The sequence below is a fragment of the Dendropsophus ebraccatus genome, chromosome 14 (assembly GCF_027789765.1).
Source record: "Dendropsophus ebraccatus isolate aDenEbr1 chromosome 14, aDenEbr1.pat, whole genome shotgun sequence".
NCBI classification, from domain to species: domain Eukaryota; kingdom Metazoa; phylum Chordata; class Amphibia; order Anura; family Hylidae; genus Dendropsophus; species Dendropsophus ebraccatus.
Window position 1 is genome coordinate 55,727,607 of NC_091467.1, and position 20,327 is coordinate 55,747,933.

The window sequence follows — 20,327 nt, forward strand, 5'->3', positions numbered from 1 at the left end:
GGCAGGTTATAGATCATTGAAGTCTATGGGTCCCTAGTGTAAGATTCTATATGATTACTTTGGCTGGTGCCGTTCTGTATGGTGACACCCAGGTTGGCAATGTTAAGGAGAGCGTGTTGGCACTGTTATTGGGAAACTTTGAGGCTGCCATTATAGCGGGTACATTGATTTCTACAATTATTGGGGGCAGTATTGATGACAGCACTTTGGCAATTGTTAAGGGGGCACACTGGAGGGCACTGTCACTATGAGATTAGAAATTATTTAAAAAGCAGCACCGCTCTTGTCCATGGATTGTGACCGGTATTGCAGATATTCATTCATAACAGTAGAAATACCACAGACCCATGGACAAGAGTGAAGCTGTTTCTGAAAAAAAAAATATGTTTTTTTTTTTTACATTTCACTAATAATGCTGTGAGATGAAGCCGTGGTGAGTATATGAGGTCAGTGCTTATATTAAGAACCATTTCCCAATCGCACAGTGCGCACCACGTCTAGGCCTCCTTGAGGGCAATTATTAAAGGTTGCTGACTATAGTTTTTAGACTCACAGAGACTTACATATCGTTGTGAAGTGTTTCTGGTGTCGCTGTTTAAAAACCTGCCTCATGTAATAGTTTTCACCATCATCCTAAGCCGTTCTGAAAGCTGCGACATATATAGCTCTGACATCTGTACCTCCCGAAGCATAAATGGCAATTTCGGGTATTCATGTTCCTTGCTCTGACTTGTGGAGCACACTGCCCTCTTGTGACGCATAGTCATATTGCTTCTTACTACTTTCACTCATTTCCATTGTAAACTGAATGGGACCTTTTATTTTTATTCCTTTTGTGACCACTGAGTGAATTGACTTAAAGGGGTTATCCAGCGCTACAAAAACATGGCCACTTTGCTCCAGAGACAGCCCCACTCCAGTTTTGTGGGGTTTGTAATTCAGTTCCATTTAAGTGAATGGAGCTTAATTGCAAACCACACCTGAACTGAGACAAGAGCAGTGCTGTCTCTGGAAGAAAGTGGCCATATTTTTGTAGCGCTGGATAACCCCTTTAAATGTTAAACCTTTGCAGCATTTCATTTTTTTTTTTTACCACTGTGGTTTCTTTTTTCTCTTATGCAATGCAATCCAGACCGATACAGTTGAAGTCATAGGTTTACATCCATCTTAGTCATATTCATTAAAACTCATGTTTTTTTTCCAATTCCTGACATGTTACTGTACATGTAAGAGAGGGAATGTGTACTAGACACACTATATCATTACTATATTTTGAGAGTGTGAAAAGAATAATACTAAAGTCAATGATTTGTTTCAGCTTTTCTGTCCTTCATCACTTTCCCAGTGGCTCAGAAGTTTACATACATGTGGATAGTATTTGGGCCTTCCATAAGCTTCTTACTATGGTCCATTCTTCTTGACAGAGTCTGCCTTGTAGGCCACCTTACTCTCATATGCTTCTGTTTTGCCCGTAAATTTTACATAGGATTGAGGTCAGAGCTTTGTGAGGCACCAGTCCCTCCTGCAGCAAAGCCCCCCCCTTGATATGACACTGCTTCCACCATGCTTCATGGTTGGGATGGTGTTCTTCCACAAGCCCCCTCCTCATCAGATCGGAGGACATCTCTCCAAGTCTAAGATCCTTGTCCGGCTTTGGAGCAGTGGGTTATTCCTATCAGGTCTATATGACACGTGTTACATATAGATATTTTCTACCTGTTTCCTCCATTACCTTCCCACACAGAATGTTTCTCTACGTAGTCCTATGGTCCTAGATGAATGGGACATCTTTAGTTGTTTAGATGTGCAAGACTTGTGGAGGTCACCTATTCTTTTTTGGTCTTCGCTGATTTCCTTAGATTTTCCCACATTGTCATTTAAATAGGTAAGTGGGCTTGTAGTACAGACCCTAAAATCCTGCCACAGGTCACCTCCAATTACCTTACATGATGTTCATTAGAAGCTTCCAGAGCCATGACACAATTCTCTGGGATTTTCCAAGCTTTTTAATGGCAGCATTATGTATGTAAACTTTTGACCTTTTTATTTTTTTATTTTTAAGAAAACAATTCATCTGCTTGTAAACATTTGTTGGCACAATCGCATGCATTGTCTACAGACTGGATATCCGAAACAACTTTCTAATACTAGAGTTTGTTGATAGAGAATCTGAGTTTTATTGACTTCAACCTCAGTGTACGTAAACTTATGACTTCGGCTGTACGTGTAGGTGTAAGACCATGACCAAGAAAGAGTACAATGAATAGCCCCGCTATCCATTGACTGATCCACCACACCGATTAAACAAGAAAAGACAAGACAGTCATGCAGCTGAAGGCTGTTAGCACTTTACACTGATGGGGGGGTTGAAGGGAGGGAGGAAAACATACAGTAGTGGACCCCCCCACCATCTGGTTGTCACCTTCTGCAGTTTCCCGCATTGTTCCCTTCCTCTTCAAGGAACTGGAATGATCCATCTGATCCTGAAGACTCTCAGTGTCTGTGGATATTGCACTGCTGACTGACAGACGCGGGATGACTTCTACAGGTAGTTTCCATGTGACATGGCGCAGATCCATTTCCGACCCCAGGAGTGGGATGTATTTCCAGTGCTTGCCTTCAAGGGACAGGGGTGACTTAGATGGGGGGGGTGCATACTAAGGAGGAAGGGTGAGGGGGAATGGGGGGGTTGCAGTTTACGGGTCAGTGTGGTTGGTGCTAACAGCCAACAGACTAAGCTTGTTCAATATACCAATGGGTCTGTACCCATCGTCTGACCTGGAAATGGGCTGAGAAACCATCAAATAATCTTTTAAGTATCTACCCGTCCCACTATGAATGGTGTGATGAAGGAGGATCTGAAGACCTTATTTTGTACCTGATTCATCAGACACACTGGGCCTCTTGCTTCCCACTGGAGATCGAAGGACATCTGTACTGTACATCAGATAGCTGTCATACTCTTCTCCACCTTCCGCATCGATAATGGGGACATCAGGGATAATGGGAACTGTAAGTAACCAATGTCAGAGCTAAATAAAAGATGGTTATAAAAAACTAGACCAGGAGCAGAGTCCAGTCCTGGTAACGTCTAATTGATTCATCAACTGAGGAGATGACTTACTAGACATGGGGCGAGCGGGCTGGGTGGCCAAGTTCATGGTGGCCTCTCTCTCTGGGCCCCAGCCTGCTGAGTTACGGGCTTTAACAGTATATCGGTATGGCTGTGATTCCCTCAGGTTCTCAATGAGAACCATTCGTTTCTTTGGATCATTGATCAGAACCTTCTTCATAGGTCCAATGGGTTCTAGCAGAAAGACAAAGATATAAAAATACACATAAAGAGAACATGAGGTTTACATGTTACAGCCTAATCATACATCATGTGAATGCATGACTATTCATGTACACAGTTTATAATATTATACAAGCTACCCTAAAACTCCATTTGATTTTCTTATATCAAAATATGTCCAAAATTTGGTGCGGCTAAATCCCCATACATAACATCAGTGTTATAGGATTCTGTCCGGCTGCAGCCACCGCCACTAGGAGGAGATCAGATTTTCAATATTTGATACAGATGTTGAATTTTCTGGAGAGCGGAGAACAAGGTAACACGTTGGAGAATTTTTGGTGTTTTACTTACGGTTGTCCTCGTTCACCATGCCGTAGTTGACTTCGTAAGCGGTGATATTGCCATTGGTCTCAGCAGGCTCTGCCCAACTCAGCTGTGTCACCGTGCTGGAAATAACGTTAAATGCGAGACGGCCCGGTTCACTTGGGACTGTGGAAGACAAGAAGGGACAGGAGAGCATATAATGATTGGAATGAATGGTAAGTGCTTTGTGGCCTGTAAAAAATATGTAATTTTTTCTTCAATGTAAGAAAAAAATTCTAATTTTATCCATATTTGCAGATCCCCCATTGTGCTGCACAAGATGGCCACTGGGGGGAGCAAATGATCCACAAATACAGATGGCATAGGGAGGGTAATCAGTATGGCATCAGCATTTTTCATGGACCCATTGACTTCTGTTCTACAGACTCATCGACCTATGAAAAGGTTTTGGTGTGTGGGAGGAAAGTGGAGTACCACAGTATCACATGGTGCAAAGAGTTTGGCCTTGGTAGTCAATGTTTTGGATAAACGATATACCCATACTCACCATCCTCAAGGGTCTGGCAAGTCACAATATCTGTATATGGACCCTCTTCCTGCAAGTCATAGGCGCACACTCGCATCTCATAGTCACAGTATGGATATAGGTTGAGCAGCTCCGTAGAGGTCGCCTTGGTGTCTATCACAGTAGCATCAGACTCAGAGTCTCCTTGAATCCAGTATCGAACCTAAATGGAATAGAAGGAAGCGCTATATATCCAGTACTATCTCCAACCTGTGGCTCTCAGATGTTGCTGATATCTAATGCAAATTTTCCAAAAAGAGTGATGAAAATGCACTTACCTTATATCCCGCAGCTTTTCCTCCAGGCGGGGGAACCCAGTTGAGCCGGATCTTTCTGGCACTAATAGCCTGGGCGTTCAGATTAACTGGAGCTCCCATCTTTCCGCGAGGAGATCCAACGGCCTGTGGCGCCATCACTTTTGGTACAATGTCTAAAAAATAAATTGGACAAGAAGGTCAGTGCCAAAGTTCTGTCATACCAGTTTTACCTAGAAGGTGTAGCCAGTAACTCACCTGCACTGTCGTCAATGGTGATGGTGCATTGTGGGTACTTGCCGATTTTGGCCCCGTACTTTGGATTGCTCAGCTCTATCAGGAATTGCTTCACCTGCCTGTTTCCCAGCAATGTGTCCACCTCTGATCGGTCAAGTAGAGGAACCAAGATTTGTGACTGCGTTTCATCTCCTTGGAATGTGACATCGCCCTCCGAGAAAGCGTAATCCTAAAATAATAATACAGAAAAAGATTATAATGGAATACGAGGGATCAAACACATCTAGTTAATCCCCTTGCAGTGTTTCCTCCAAGTCACAGACTTAAAGGGGTACTCTGGAGGGGAAAAATGGTTTTTAAATCAACTGGTGTCAGAAAGTTATACAGATTTGTAATTTTTTCAAAACATCTCAAGTCTTCCAGTACTTATCAGATGCTTTATGTCCTGCAGGAAGTGGTGTATTCCTTCCAGTCTGACAGAGCGCTCTCTACTGCCACCTCTGTCTATGTCAGGAACTGTCCAGAGCAGTAGAAAATCCCCATAGAAAACCTCTCCTTTTATGAACCTTCTCCCATTCAGGCTCCCATTAAATGGTCATCGCCATTGAATTACATGACACCCCCCCTTCCTATCTCATTGTATTTTTAGCCTTATCTTTCACTAGTCTGGCAGATCTGAGCCTACCTTGCCGTCACGAGCCGTCAGGTCCTGAGTGCGATAGGTCACCTGCGACTTGCCACTCTGTAGAATTTCACGAGAAAGCGGAACGCGAGCAAATTGGTCCTGTCGGCTGTAGGTGAAAGCCGGCTTCACGAAGGTCACAACACTCTTAGCTATGGGAGAACATGGAGAGGAGAATGAATATCAGAACCCCCTATAGTGTCTTATGACTACCTATAGCTCTTGAGATACAGCTATAGCGAAACCCCCCAAAACTACACTAAAAAGTGGTCTTCTAGGATAGGTGGTCCAATATGCATAATATATTGTTGTTTAAGATCAGTCATGGGAGATCTGGTGTGGAAAAGGACTGGTCTTCTCAAAGAGATGTTGTTTTGGAGACCAAACCATAAGCCAAGTTCTTTTGGATCAGTATATATGGTCACATAGTCCCTCATCCCACCTTGTTCTTTGATGATTGTGATGTTGACGTGTTTGCGTCCCAGACGGGCAGATCCTGTGGGAACTTCTAGAGCCTCCACAAGTAGCTGCTTCTCATCATCATCTTCTGGTCGGATGAAGAGAGGAACCCGCACATCCACCATCTCCACCCCCTCCTGAAATTCCACCAGACCATGGGCATCTGTAACAGACACAGAGGGGCGCCAGAGATCAGACAATGTGAAGGCATAAAACTAAGGCAGCATCCAGAGGACCTTACTGCTCACCTCTATCAGATATGACTGTGTAGTATCCTGGGGTGACCTTAAGGTCCTGGAAAGCCTCCTGCGAGACATGTTTCTCTGTGACCTTTACAATCTCAGGTTCAGCTTCTCTCGGAGCCATTAAAACAGTGTCTGCGATGGTATGGTCCTGTCTGAAGGAAGTAATAGGAAGACGTTGAGTTTATACTTGTTGGCAATAGAACTAAGTGGCATCAATGTTGAAAAGGGTTTTACAGGACTTTGATTTGAGGACCTGTCCTTAGGATGGATCATTATATCACAAGCAGTGGGGGGGTCTAATCCTTGGGGACTCCCACCAACCAGCAGCTCAGTCATGCAGTACCAGGCACAGCCGCACCAGTGTATATGGCACTGTTTCTGGATAAACAATTAAAGGGGTTATCCAGCGCTACAAAAACATGGCCACTTTTGCCCGCTCTTGTCTCCAGGTCAGGTGTGGTCTGCCTTTGAGCTCCATTTACTTCAATGGAACTGAGTTTCAAACACCACCCAATTTGGAGACAAGAGCAGGGCAAAAGTGGCCATGTTTTTGTAGCACTGGATAACCCCTTTAAGGGACTTTAGTTCTATTAATAGTACACCGGCTTGATCCTATCTTAGGCAGGGCCAAAAACCATTAGCATATACAGAGAGAAGAGCTAGAAGCAGCTGCATATATTTTGTAGTGACTAGTGATGAGCGAATAGTGAGATATTTGAATATTCGATATTCGTACGAATATCCCGCGAATATTCGAATATTTGATCGAATATTCTACCCCATTAAAGTCTATGGGAACAAGTATTCGATTAGTGAAAAACATCTATTTGGCCATTTGGATGGTAAAACCGGAAGCTGGGGGATTTGAACGCTTATCGAATATTTGTTGAATATCATCGGGATATTCGTACAAAAATCGAATATTCTAATATCTCACTATTCGCTCGAATATCTATTTGATCGAACAGTATTCGCTCATCACTAGTAGTGACTACTGCAACTCAACTCCCATTTACTTCAATTAAAGCTGAGCTGCAGTTCCCCAGTATGACCACTACATACTATACGGAGCTGTCTGCCTCTGTATTTGTTCTCTTCATATGCAGTCGGCATGGATCCAGCAAACAACTGATTGGCAGAGGTACCTGATGACTGACGTACACAATCAGATATTATTGGCCTATAATTATATTAATAATATTTATTTGTATAGTGCCAACAGATTCCGCAGCGCTGGCCTATCCTGAGGATAACACATAGTCAAAGGGGAGCTTTGACTAAGCACCTCAACATGTTCTGAGGAAGATTCTGGTACATGTGCAAATTACCCTTGCTTGGTTTCTATAGTCTTTGAGGACAGACCATCAATAAAAAGACAAAAACAATATCCTAAAGGGGTACTCCGGGCGGGAAGGCTTTTTTCCACTATGGCCAGGGAGGGATTGGATGAAAACAACGACGTCTACTTCCCTGCCATAGTGAAAAAAGTCCTACTGCCTGGAGTACCCCTTTAAAGCAGGAGACCTATCATACTTTTTCTATGTCACACAACATAGAAATAAAACAGAAGGAAAAAAAACTGAAATAAAATGTATTGTGTAAATATTTCCATATAATTTAGTATTTAGAGAGTTTTGTACCTTTTGCCAGCGTTGGACTGCAGCCTGGGGGCGGAAAGACAGAAGAATTAGTAATAACCTATATACAGTGAAGCCTCTATGAGAACATCGACTCCCTTAGGATATTAGGGAACTGGTCTAGATCAGGGTCGATCTTCTCAGTAAGTTGACCTTTTTGGGAAGTGTCACTGTATATTGTGGGAGGTGATAATTCTGTATTACTATCAAGCACAGTCTTACCGGAATGAAGTCTGTTTCACTTTGTGAGTCCCTGGAATGACCTTATAAACCTCGTTCAGCTGTGGAGATAAAAATGGGATTAAGATATCCTGATTTTCTGACCAAGGTTCCTCGGGTTCTGTAATCATTAGCGCTGAGTGGATCTGTACAGGTTTGGCAACGTTCTCTAAATCCGAACGCTCGGCATTAGATTACCCGTGGCTGCAGAAGTTGGACGCTGCCCTAGGCTGTATACATGTTTTCCTGGCAGAACTAGGGCAGCATCCAACTTCTGCAGCCACGAAAAATCAAATGCTGAGCGTTTAGCGTTGGAGAAAGTTGCTGAGAGTTCAGTGTTGGAGAATGTTGCTGAGCGTTCAGTGTTGGAGAACGTTGCCGAGCGTTCAGTGTTGGAGAATGTTGCTGAGCGTTCAGTGTTGGAGAACGTCGCCGAGCGTTCAGTGTTGGAGAACGTTGCCGAGCGTTCAGTGTTGGAGAACGTTGCCGAGCGTTCAGTGTTGGAGAACGTTGCCGAGCGTTCAGTGTTGGAGAACGTTGCCGAGCGTTCAGTGTTGGAGAACGTTGCCGAGCGTTCAGTGTTGGAGAACGTTGCCGAGCGTTCAGTGTTGGAGAATGTTGCCGAATCTGAACAGTTTGACAGGTCCACTCAACACTAGTAATCGTACAGTACATGGGCAAGGATGGAGTAACCCTGTATAGCAGCCTTGTCATTGACTATCTCTTATGTCTGTAGAGAGCCGGGGTTGATCTATAGCAAATTCTTAACTTACCGTATCTTCTACTTCTCTGCGTAGTTGGTCACACTCTCGTGTCTGAGGCTTGGACAGGTTTTCAGTGAAGAGTCGTGCCAACCGTAGTGAGACACCATATGGGACTATAAAATGAGATGAAGTTATAATATATTATCACTAGATAGAATCAATCTACCTTTCATATCTATCTTCTATCTATCTATTATCTATCTACTGTATCTATCTATCTATCTCCTGTCTATCTGTCTGTCTATCTATCTATTGTTCTATTTCTGTACCTAATTCTTTCGGATTTAGGTCCCCTGGTGCTGGAGCTGGACGGTGGACGTTATTGGTAATCTTCCATCTTACAGTGTCTCCACCTTTGAGGTTACCGGTTCGTACTAGAGGAGTGTTCAAGTAGTCAGATGACATAAGACTTTGTCGCAGCATGTAGTGGTCTTCCTTAAATCCTACAGCACGACCTGTAAAAACATACATAAACACATAAGCATAAAACCGATTAGTTGTTTATAATGCACATACTGCCACCTATACTGCACCTATACCTATACTACAAATACTGCACCTATACCTATACTACAAATACTGCACCTATACCTATACTACATAAACTACACCTATACCTATACTACATATACTGCACCTATACCTATACTACATATACTACACCTATACCTATACCTATACTACATATACTACACCTATACCTATACTACATATACTGCACCTATACCTATACTACATATACTACACCTATACCTATACTAAATATACTGCTCCTATACCTATACTAAATATACTGCTCCTATACCTATACTACATATACTGCACCTATACTACATATACTACACCTATACCTATACTACATATACTACACCTATACCTATACAGCATATACCGCTCCTATACCTATACTGCTCCTATACCTATGTCGCATATACTAACCTTTTACCTATTCTATGCATACTGCTCCTATACCTATACTGCATATACTGCTCCTATACCGCATATACTGCACCCATACTGCATATACTGCTCCTATACCTATACTGCATATACTGACCCTTTACCTATACTACTGTACATGTACAACGTCCCACTGATTAAGCATACATTTCACATAAACCTACTGAATGTGGCACATACTGCGCCTATATCTATGTTGCACATGAATCTACATTGCATATCCTAGATTTCCTAGTATAGGTCTTTTAGCAGAGTTATGAGTACTATAAATTAAAAAAAATCACAAAAGATGTGTATACTATACTGAGAGAACTGGTATCATGTATAATAGAGATCATGTACATATAGTCATACAGACAATAAAGCACAGGTTGTATAGATGTTGCTTCTTACCTCGTCCACAGCAGGGCAGCAGCGCCAGACAGGCCTGGAAAATTTAGAAGTAGAGGTCATTTCTCTAATATTGTAAGATAACAAGTTCACCTCTATAAAAGTACATGAACTAAAAATCTAATGAAATCCAATACTAATGTCATATCTGAACTATTTCAGTGGGTTTATACTATCCTATTTACTTCCTAGTGATCCAACTAGTGCCTGAGAACCATCACTAAACGATAATCTACCCATAGCAATATTTCCCTGCATTTTGCCATAGATAGATGCACATTATAGATATAGAATAACATTATTCTTGGGCCACAGAAACCCCCATACACCTCCAGCTGCAATTGTAGGCATACAGATACACAGTATGGCCCCATTGACTTGGATCTTCTATAAAGTGGTATTATTGGTAGCGTGCACCTCCCAACAGACAGACCATAGGAGTCTTAGTTTCGGGGGGTTCCATTCTTATTCCTTACCTTGCAGCAGGCACAGTATTTCCAGCACAGTAACAACAAGAGGCCGAGGAGCAGCATCAGGAAGATGAGGAGAGGGATGAGCCATAAAAAGGCTCCCGGAGGGCACTCTAAAACACAGGATCATAACATAACTATGGAGGTGCCAAGAGCAGAACAAATGTACAAAATAATTTTTTTATTATTTTCAAGTCAACTGGTTTGAGAAAATTAAATAGATTTGTAATTTACTTCTTTTTAAAAATCTCAAGTATTCCAGTACTTATCAGCTGGTGTATGTCCTGCAGGAAGTGGTGTATTCACCCAGTCTGACACAGTGCTCTCTGCTGACATCTCTGTCTGTGTCAGGAACTGCCCAGAGCAGGAGAGGTTCTCTATGGGGATTTTCTACTATTCTGGACAGTTCCTGTCTCGGACAGAGGTGGCAACAGAGAGCACTGTGTCAGGCTGGGAAGAAAACATTTCCAGCAGGACACACAGCAGCTTATAAGTAAGGGAAAACATGAGATTTAAAAAAAAAAAATAATTTACAAGTCTATAAAACTTTCTGAAACCAGTTGATTTGAAAGAAAAAGAATTTCACTGCATAATCCCTTTAAACTGTTAATCACAAAGGGGATTAGTGAAGTGTTGTTTAATTTGATATTGTCATCCAAACTGTGAACCAAGTCACGTGTCATCCCTAATGTATGGCCTCTACGTCTGCGAAATTATAAGCATTTAAAGGTTGGTTTCCTACCATGCTAAGGATACACTAGGATACTCAATAAAAGATTGTGGTGGTCTGACCTAGACCCCCAGCAATCCCTTTAAGGGGCCATAAAAACTAATTTCATATACCAATTTTACATTAAGTAATATTATTAATATTATTATTATTATTACAGTATTATTATAATTTACACTATTGTAGCCTGGGCATTGGTGCAGCTATTGCTGATAGCTGTCATAAAGCAGCAGCTGTCTGATATTTGCTTTAGCATCTACTGCAACACCTTCCCCATTGCGTAGCTGACTAGGTGTCGGGATCACTGATCCCCTCACTATGACAGATGATCAGATGCATCTCACCTTTTTTCTTCTGCACCAGTACAGTGTAGTTTGCCGGCACCGAGCTCAATCCTTCCACAGTGTAATGGTAGGTGCAGTCATCGTGTTCATCTCGGAAGGTGCATTTCTCGGTTCTCTCATCAGCTAAGACAGAGACATGTAAGTCAGTGACTGGTATTATCCTCACCATCTTCCTAAGAGATCTGCTAGACATGCAGATTAGTAATATAATAGAAATGTGTGATTTTAGTAGCCTACCTTTAGTGAGTTCATCCACCATCTTTATCTTAAATTCACAGTTTTCACATGGTTTTCCCTTTTTCTCTCCAGTTCTCCAGGCCTGACATTGTACACAGGTCCTAACATCCTCACAGGCTCCCAACAGGCTCTACATGGGCACAAAACAACCAAAAAGCTGAATATTTACGACAAAACACTTAAATATGTTCTCAATGTAGTTATTTATCACATGTTCACCTACTGGGCCAATAGCCAAATCCAGACCTAAGTACATGGGGTGTGCGAAATTTATTATTAGCTTTGGATGTTGTGAGAAAAGGGGCATGCTGTAATGGTTGAAGGCGTTGATCCGATGGACCACGGCAAGCGATGGACTGTACTGCACCAGGGAGGGGGGGTCTAAGGGGTTGCTGGTCTTCACCAGAACTTGCCCCAAGGCAGGTTGGGCTTGCTGTGGCAGGTGACCCCCAAGTCACTACCCCTGGTTTGGTTAGCTTGCGGTGGTGGACAAGGTTCAGTGATGCAGATAAGACACAACCAGGAATCATGACAGAGAACAAAGGCATTGAACAGGAAACATGGACAGGCAGCATGGGCTGGAACCAGGACGCTGGGATGCATGCATTGGCGAAGAAGAGTGACAGCAGGAACGAAGACAGGTAAGGGGGTCGGAAAGCCGGCGACACCACTCCCTGACATCTAGGATGCGGTGTCCTCCGGGCTAAACAAATGGACACAGCGGTGACCCATTGTACAGGCCCCTGCAGCCATGACACATGCCTTGTACAGTGCTAAAATTTTAGTAAAATTTATTTTGGATACCAGTAGAGATGAACGAACCATGAGCATGCTTGGTTTTGTCCAAACCTGAATTCTCAGCAATTGAATACCAGTGGCTGAAAAAGTTGGATGCAGTCCAAGGGAGTCCTGGAAAACATGGATACAGTTTACGGCTATATCCATGATTTCCAGGCATCCAGATTCTTCAGCCACCAGTAATCAAATGCAGAGCGTTTGAGTATGGACAAACCGGAGCATGCTCAAGATTTGCTCATCTCAATGCACCAGCCATGAGATGACATGCAAAAGAAGAATGTATAGGATTAGCACCAAATCTATCATTCCAGATGCCCCATTGTGTTATTTGCACTGACCTGTATATACACTTTGTATATTTTTGTTACGTACCAGGGAGCTGCTGAATTCACAGAGGCCGTCTGTAAACTGGAACTCGGAGTCACACTGGCAACGTCCACAAACGCATTTCCCTCGGTTATTGCACAAGCCCTGTAACACAAGACAATGGGTCATTCTCACCTGCACTTATCATGTGGACATGATCAATAATTGTATTGCTTTTTTCATAAAAACAAGTAAATGTTCTCTGAATACCACTACAAATAGTTACTACCACAGCCAAGCATAGGTCAGCGTGGCCACCAACTCACCCCGTTTCTATCTAGGCAGGTTTGATTGCTGGTTGGACACTCACATCCATCCCCTTCCCATCCGGGCTGACACACACAGCCCCCCATGTAACAATGGCCTCTATCTGTAAAAGAAGGCATAGGTGGACGTGAGACCTTCCATTAATGGAATTTTACTTTAATTTATAAAATGTTGGAAAAAACTTTTTTTTCATGTCGTTATTAGTTGTTATTTAAATATTCCATAGAGGCTGCAGCCATATCGGATACACACATTTTCTTCCTGTATCGTCTACACCAGTGTTCCCCAACTCCAGTCCTCAAGGACCACCAACAGGTCATGATTTCAGGATATTCCATACAACAAACACCTGTGGTGGTACCTGATACACTGATTGTGAATATATCACCTATGAAATACTACAGAGATCCTAAAAACATGACCTGTTGGTGGTCCACAAGGATTGGAGTTAGGGAATCTTGGTCTACAAAGACAGTAGCTGCAGTAAGTAGGTGTTGATGGTGCAAAAAAGTGTCTGTAAACAGTACAGACTCCAGAGATGAAATACACCCCCTTCTTAAGACACCAGGAAAGGGAAAGGGGGATGCACACAGAGCTGTATCTGTCTCTATACAAATGTTTCACTCCCGGGCCTCCACCAGTACAACAAAGGTGTCATCTGATCTTAGTTACTCTGTCCTTTACAATCTAATGAAACGACTCTGCAGGCCCTGGCCTGTCTATACAGTAAAGCTGAAAAGTGTGCTACACAAATCAAGACACGTCTATTATTTGAAATATTAAAGGATATGAATATACTCATATAAAAAGTATAATAAAAACCCTTATACAAACAGTTTGTTATTTTATTATACAGACTCTTATTTATGTATATGGTAAAACAAGTAATAATTATATGATATGTGCTCAGTGATGTGGTTTCTGTGTCTAGGCTGGTTACAGTGTTTAGTATATTTCTACTATCAGGTGTTCGGGGACAACATGTACAGCAGAAAAAGTGTTATACCAGTCACCTATCTCTATGTTCTATCATACCTATAACTGGCTATACTCTTACCATTGCACATGAAGCCGCCTGTACGTGGGCACTGGAAATTGTTGTACTGGCAGAATTCTCCTTGATATTGGTGGTCTGGAGTCTCGCCATAACACTGACAAACTCCACAAAGACACTCTCCTCTTCCTGAGCAAACCTCTGTGCTGTTAGGGGCAATGCATGACTGGCTGTCCACCGCTTGTAAAGATGAACAGTTACAGAATTCACCTCTCCTGTGTATAAAAAAAAGTGGACATAAACATTGCAAATATCTCATGGCGTTCATGACCCTCGTAAAATCTTATCTAAAATAAAACATACTATCATATTGCATTTATGTAATGATGTGGTTTCCAGTAGATATGTGCATCAGCTGCAGCTAAACACAGGGTTACGACTAGGATCTTACCAAGGTTCTTTGCATTCACAACGTCCGCAGGCAAAGTGGCCATTTCTGCTGCATTTTGGGGAATTCATTTCTTTTTGCTGTAGGAAACACATAAAAATGCTTAGAATCCAATGGAGTATATATCCGGTCCTGCCGATCGGTCCAGCTTTCTTTTTGTTTTTTTTTTAACACTTACCAGCTCACAGGGACATATGTCACACATGACTGAGGCTTCGATTTCTAGTCCATTTGTGAAGGTCGATGGTTTGAGGAGGATGTTGCCAGATGTTTCCCGAAGGGGCAGTTCACAAACTTTTTGGTTGCCAACTTTCTCTAGAGCCTTTACGTTGACCTTAAATGTCCCCTGAAAAAGGCAACAAGTAAAACTGTAGTCAACCATTTTGTCATCACCCTTTAAGACGACCATCCAAAAATGTATGAAAAGGTGGTCTTGTAGGGTAGGTTTTTCTCTCAAAGAAGATGGGCAGTATCTATGGTATATGGTTAGGGTACCTTCACACTGAGTAAATGTGGCGGAATTCCGTGGTGGAACGCGGAATCCCACCTGCCTCAGTGTCAGACGGCATCTTTATGGGAGGGCTTGCGTGCCTCCGCTCTCTTCCGCTCTCCGTTCAAAGAATTGACATGTCTGTGGCTGGAGTGGGATTCCGCGTCGGAGGGTTCCGCCATGGAATTCCGCCACATTTACTCAGTGCAAACACTCCCTTACTGAGGAAATCTGTTCTAGATGAGGGGGTGAGCTATTGGAGAGGCTTCACTGTATATCAGAACAATATTTTTGACACTCACCACTTGACCACGGGTCACCTGGAATGATCCGGTCTCTGTCAATTTGGCAGTCTCGGATGAGACTGAAATATTCATGGAACGAGGGGTGTTATCATCCCTGATATCCATCCTGGAGCGGATTTGCTACAATTAAAGTTTAAGCAGTTAGCAGAATAATTATAACTTGAACCTCTTAGGAAGCTGTATTATATGTACGATCAGCTTTTATTTTGGAAGATGATCAGAAAACATTCATTGTATTATAGAATACATTGATCGCATCACTTCTCAAAGAGTTATTAAATGATATTATATTAGGATGAAAAAAGTGGAACCCATGCTGCAGGGAGCACCACACCTCTTTCAATGATCGTCTAAGCACAGTGCAATTTCCGTGCATGTGGTTTTAAATGGTACTGCAGCCTAGGCCATTCTAGATCTGACGTGCCTTTTGCCCATTCCATTTGTATTGTCCCAGTAGAGGTGTGCCACTAAGTTCTATTCCACCGATCAAAAGTTATCTCTGTCAGGTGTCACACTCAAGTGTCTCACTTTCCTTCTAGTCTATGCACAGCACCTACTTACCACCTAATACTTTCTACCTTCTGAACCTTCTGCACCTGAACCTAAACCCTCTGTGTTGTCCTCTTTTGCCATAAAGATGTAGGTTGTCCACCATTCCATGGTTACTCTACTTTAAATAACAGTAGAAGACTTCTGGTACCTTAAAAGCCTCTTCCAGGAGTTGAACAATGTTAGAGGAGTCCTCCTTCAGTTCTCCAATTTCAGACACCTTAAAGTACTTGCTTAATTTCTGTAAAGACAAATTGTTGGTCAGCCTGGAGCAGGCTCTTCAATTAGACACCTGGTATATGAAATAAAGCATGGCGGGCGGTACAATCTACAAATCTTTTAGTGGTGCACATAATGTCCATTACTTATTCCAAAACCAAGATGTGCCACCATTTTGTTATCACTTACATCGTAGTAGCTGTAGGAATGGTTGGTGACAGCAAAGATTGGTATGATGTTATTCTTAGCAAGAAGTCGCACGAGTGTGGGTATAGATGGGTAATCCTGAAGGGTGTCATATGTATAAAGTCCAGATGAGTCCAAGTGACAACGCTCATCATTTCTGGCCATGATCCCATCTAAAACATTCACTCCATCAGCCTCGTAGTGAAATGCTGATTCGGTGGAGAACACCAGGATGTGAGTGCTTCCTTGTCTCCACCCTATCTGATTCTGTGTTTAAAAAAAAAACAAAAAAAACAATAAGTTACAAATAAGCATAATAAATCCTACATACCCATATAGGGCAGGAAGATGGTGGTGGTAGGCTTGGAAAAAACATCTGCCGTAGGGGTTGTTATAGCATCAATGGAGAAAATCAAGACTGCATATGTAGCAGCTTTCCTGTCTATAGTTCCTGCCAATGTATGGGCACACCTAAAAGTAGTGTAGTGTGGGCACCAGGAACCGTGTCCTCATGCTGGACCACTCTGGGTGGTAAGGAGGGAGAGTAGAGGATTTGTAGGATAACAAACTGACTAACATATTCTATATATCCTAACTATAAGTAATAATAATAGCCAACTTACCGTGCACACAGCTGTTTGGAGAATGGCATCGAACCCACCCTCAGGAGCATCTAGATTCCCAGAGATTCTCTCTTTCTTGAGCTCCTCTCGGAACTGGTTAATGTTATTTGTGAGGCGGATGACGTTCTTAAAAGAGAATGGGGGTGTACTCTCGGGCCATGGCTGCTTCAGTCTGAAATATAAGACAGAGCAGATAAATGTCAGTTGTATGTGCACAAAGTCATATCTGCTCTTAGACTATGGATGCTTTTGGTGAACAGTGGGAAACTCAGAAAAGAACTTTTTCACGGTTCCTCGTGCATATTGATGTGATTTGTCACCTATATGTATGGCAAGTACCATGTTTTGATTGTGGGCATTACTTTATAGAGCTCATTATGGTCATACTCACTTCTCCGGTCTCATGTCTGTCTGAGGAACAGACACCTTGTCTACGAATTTCCCAAAACCAATCATGTAGTCAGTGGAGAGAGTGCTGACCACATTGGCTGCAATACAGACAAACAGGAAGAAACGCATGAGGGGCAAAGTAAAAAAACAATAAGAGTCACCATGTCTACATTAGTCGCCACCTACACGACACGTCTCTCTCTACCAAAGTTGTACTTTTCCATTAGTTTTGGAATTTTCAGGTCTTTTCGTCACTTTGGTAAAGTAACTCGGACCTAGCACAGTCAGGTTGGACTTTTGTTACTGTCACATTTGGATGAGTACTATCCATAAACAATGTCCCACAATAACATGTTATAGGCCAGTCCTTACCCAAATGATCCCCCATATTTTTAAGATTTTCCAAATCGTCAGACATTGAGTAGGAGAAGTCCATCAAGATGTATAGATCTACAGGTGTATCCAGGGGCTCAAACACGCGGTATTCAAAGGTATGTTCTTCTCCGGCTCGCAGTCGCATGGACATCTGTTGGGGGTAGACTTGTGTCCTACTTACTTTTGTGTTGATCTCTTCTTTCTGTAAATGCATACACATATTGAGGAATCTGTTATGAGAAGTAGTGTGGGGTCGGAAGACACATGGAAAGAACTCAGTCTTTAGTTGTTTTTGAACATGGGTAGCATCATATAGTGTTTGCCTATCAGGCCATTGTGGAAATTGTAGTTCTAAGCTACTTGAGTCACAGGGCCTGATGTCAAACTCTAGCCCTGTATACATTGACCCTTGTGTCTTTGAGTCCAAGAATTTTTGATAGAACCATCAAAACTGGACCCTCACAGACATCATTATGGGTAAATGGAATTTCTAAGGATCCATATGAAAATATCTGTTATATATATGTGAAGAAAACAAGCCATTACGATAATGAGAACAGTGTCTTAGAGTGGAAAGAAGTAGGCTGGTACCAGAAAGGCCATAGGCCACAATAATGAGGTGAAATCAGTAAGATAGGATAGCTTACCATCAGTGTTTTGACCTCACTTCTCATGGAAACAATTCCACCAGCGCTGCATCCATAGCTCAGGAGATTTTTGCTCAGGTCACATCGGATATTATGGAAATTCTGAGCAAAGCGAGAAAGAAAAGTGTGAAAAGAGATCATTACTGTCACGTCAGGAATCGGCACTGTTTGGAATTTTCACTATGCCATAAAGGTAGCCAACACTCTTGTTTGTGTAATTTTCACTAAGCTAAATTAAGGCAGCACGACACGTAGAACGTGCTGCGCACTTAGGACCCCATTCCTTATAACTTCCTTATTCCTTATTAGTTATTGAAGTAGGAGACTAGCGGAGGACCGCTATCCTTAGTATCATCTTGGCTGTCTACCAAATTCTACGATAGTGAATCACAACGGGAAGGGTGTGAACGCCAAACGACTTCTCACACTGAAATTAAATTTATATTCTCAGAAATAGATTCTCTGAAAACAACATTAAGGCTGGATTCACACATAGTATTTTGGTCAGTATTTGTGGCCAAAACCAAGAGCTGAACCGCAGAGCGAGAAACTATAATGGAAAGATGAGCACCATGAGTTTCGGATTCAATCCTGGTTATGGTTTGGATTTACTCATGAGGATTGTCTTAAATGTGTCAGCGTTTCATTTGTGGTTTTTATTTTATGACGACATGTTAAGTGCGTTTTTTAATAACCTTTAAAGGAGAAGTCCGGTGAAAATTTTTATTTAAGTATTGTATTGCCCCCCCAAAAGTTATACAAATCACCAATATACACTTATTACAGGAAATGCTTATAAAGGGCTTTTTTCCCTGCACTTACTACTGCATCAAGGCTTCACTTCCTGGATAAAATGGTGATGTCACTTCCTGGATAACATGGTGATGTTACTTCCTAGATAACATTTTGATTTTTTTTTTTTTTTATAATAAAAGTCAATGAAAAACGGATCAAAACGGATGCACACAAATTCATCCATTTTTCCATACTTTAGTAGTTCACGTAGTGTGAACCCAGCCTAATCCACCAAGCAGATTTTGGTGCTGTCCTTGATGTGGTTTTCCTGCCAACTGTTGGTGCCACACATCAAAGGAGGTAGACTATATACTATATACTGACACTGTGCCATAGTCAAACATCTCCTACCATGGCAGTCTATCTACTAAGTTTATGAACACTCAATTATATGTACAATAAGGCGCAGTTGCCAAATCTTCAGACATCCTGGTCATGAATCAGCCTGACTCACAACACTGATAAAAGGCTTCATCTTAGGTGACACTATGCGGGATCTATAATAAACCTTAGGCCACTATTACTCTGGCTTCCTTTCCTATGGTGCTGAGAAGCAGTATTAGATTTTTTCCCTAAGGTTACACTCTTTCCAGACTGTAAGGCGCAGTATTATATAGATATTCAATCAATCGCTACACTACCCCTTACTACAGATTGGGGACTGCGGTGAGTGAGTTCTGCAGGGAAGAACATATGGACAGAGAACCCTCAGAAAAAAGAGACAGGCTCACAATACTTGAGTTTTACAAGCAGAGAGGCGAATATAAGCAACTTGTAACCATTATTTCTCAAATCAAACCATATTTGTATATAGTAAAAGTAAAACGCACAAGTAGGCTACGTTCACACGACAGGATTTAGCAGCTGTCATTGACGGCAGCCATTAAAAAGTCATCCACTATTTGCCAAAGACAGCCTTCTACTATGATCATGATCATTATAGACAGCCATCATTAGCAAATAACGGACATGGTTTCGATGGCCGTCGTCAATGAGGGCTGCAAAATCCTCTAGTATAATGATAAAAAAAAATCCCTAAAAGAAGTAATATGACATTTCC

General features: G+C 42.0%; 1 protein-coding gene across 3 annotated transcripts in view; it reads right to left on the minus strand.

Moving 5' to 3' along the window:
* The window catches only part of ITGB4 (integrin subunit beta 4), a 49,707-nt gene that overhangs the window by 7,938 nt on the left and 21,442 nt on the right, over positions 1-20,327 (minus strand). For 2 of the 3 annotated variants that reach the window (XM_069953327.1, XM_069953329.1), the window contains exons 4-32: positions 18,473-18,574; positions 17,823-18,027; positions 17,452-17,548; positions 17,061-17,232; positions 16,441-16,704; positions 16,184-16,273; positions 15,481-15,603; positions 14,867-15,034; positions 14,692-14,768; positions 14,304-14,515; positions 13,246-13,349; positions 12,986-13,084; positions 11,816-11,945; positions 11,579-11,701; positions 10,511-10,617; positions 10,038-10,071; positions 8,954-9,139; positions 8,694-8,797; positions 7,924-7,982; positions 7,705-7,728; positions 6,068-6,216; positions 5,803-5,982; positions 5,364-5,512; positions 4,700-4,907; positions 4,466-4,617; positions 4,170-4,350; positions 3,650-3,787; positions 3,125-3,307; positions 2,879-3,010 (exon numbers count right to left, since the gene is read on the minus strand). In XM_069953327.1, the coding sequence (XP_069809428.1) occupies positions 2,879-3,010; positions 3,125-3,307; positions 3,650-3,787; positions 4,170-4,350; positions 4,466-4,617; positions 4,700-4,907; positions 5,364-5,512; positions 5,803-5,982; positions 6,068-6,216; positions 7,705-7,728; positions 7,924-7,982; positions 8,694-8,797; positions 8,954-9,139; positions 10,038-10,071; positions 10,511-10,617; positions 11,579-11,701; positions 11,816-11,945; positions 12,986-13,084; positions 13,246-13,349; positions 14,304-14,515; positions 14,692-14,768; positions 14,867-15,034; positions 15,481-15,603; positions 16,184-16,273; positions 16,441-16,704; positions 17,061-17,232; positions 17,452-17,548; positions 17,823-18,027; positions 18,473-18,574 (3,952 nt within the window). Of the gene's footprint in view, positions 1-2,422; positions 2,618-2,878; positions 3,011-3,124; positions 3,308-3,649; positions 3,788-4,169; positions 4,351-4,465; positions 4,618-4,699; positions 4,908-5,363; positions 5,513-5,802; positions 5,983-6,067; positions 6,217-7,704; positions 7,729-7,923; positions 7,983-8,693; positions 8,798-8,953; positions 9,140-10,037; positions 10,072-10,510; positions 10,618-11,578; positions 11,702-11,815; positions 11,946-12,985; positions 13,085-13,245; positions 13,350-14,303; positions 14,516-14,691; positions 14,769-14,866; positions 15,035-15,480; positions 15,604-16,183; positions 16,274-16,440; positions 16,705-17,060; positions 17,233-17,451; positions 17,549-17,822; positions 18,028-18,472; positions 18,575-20,327 lie in introns of all 3 variants that reach the window. The other variant, XM_069953330.1, reaches the window with a different exon arrangement.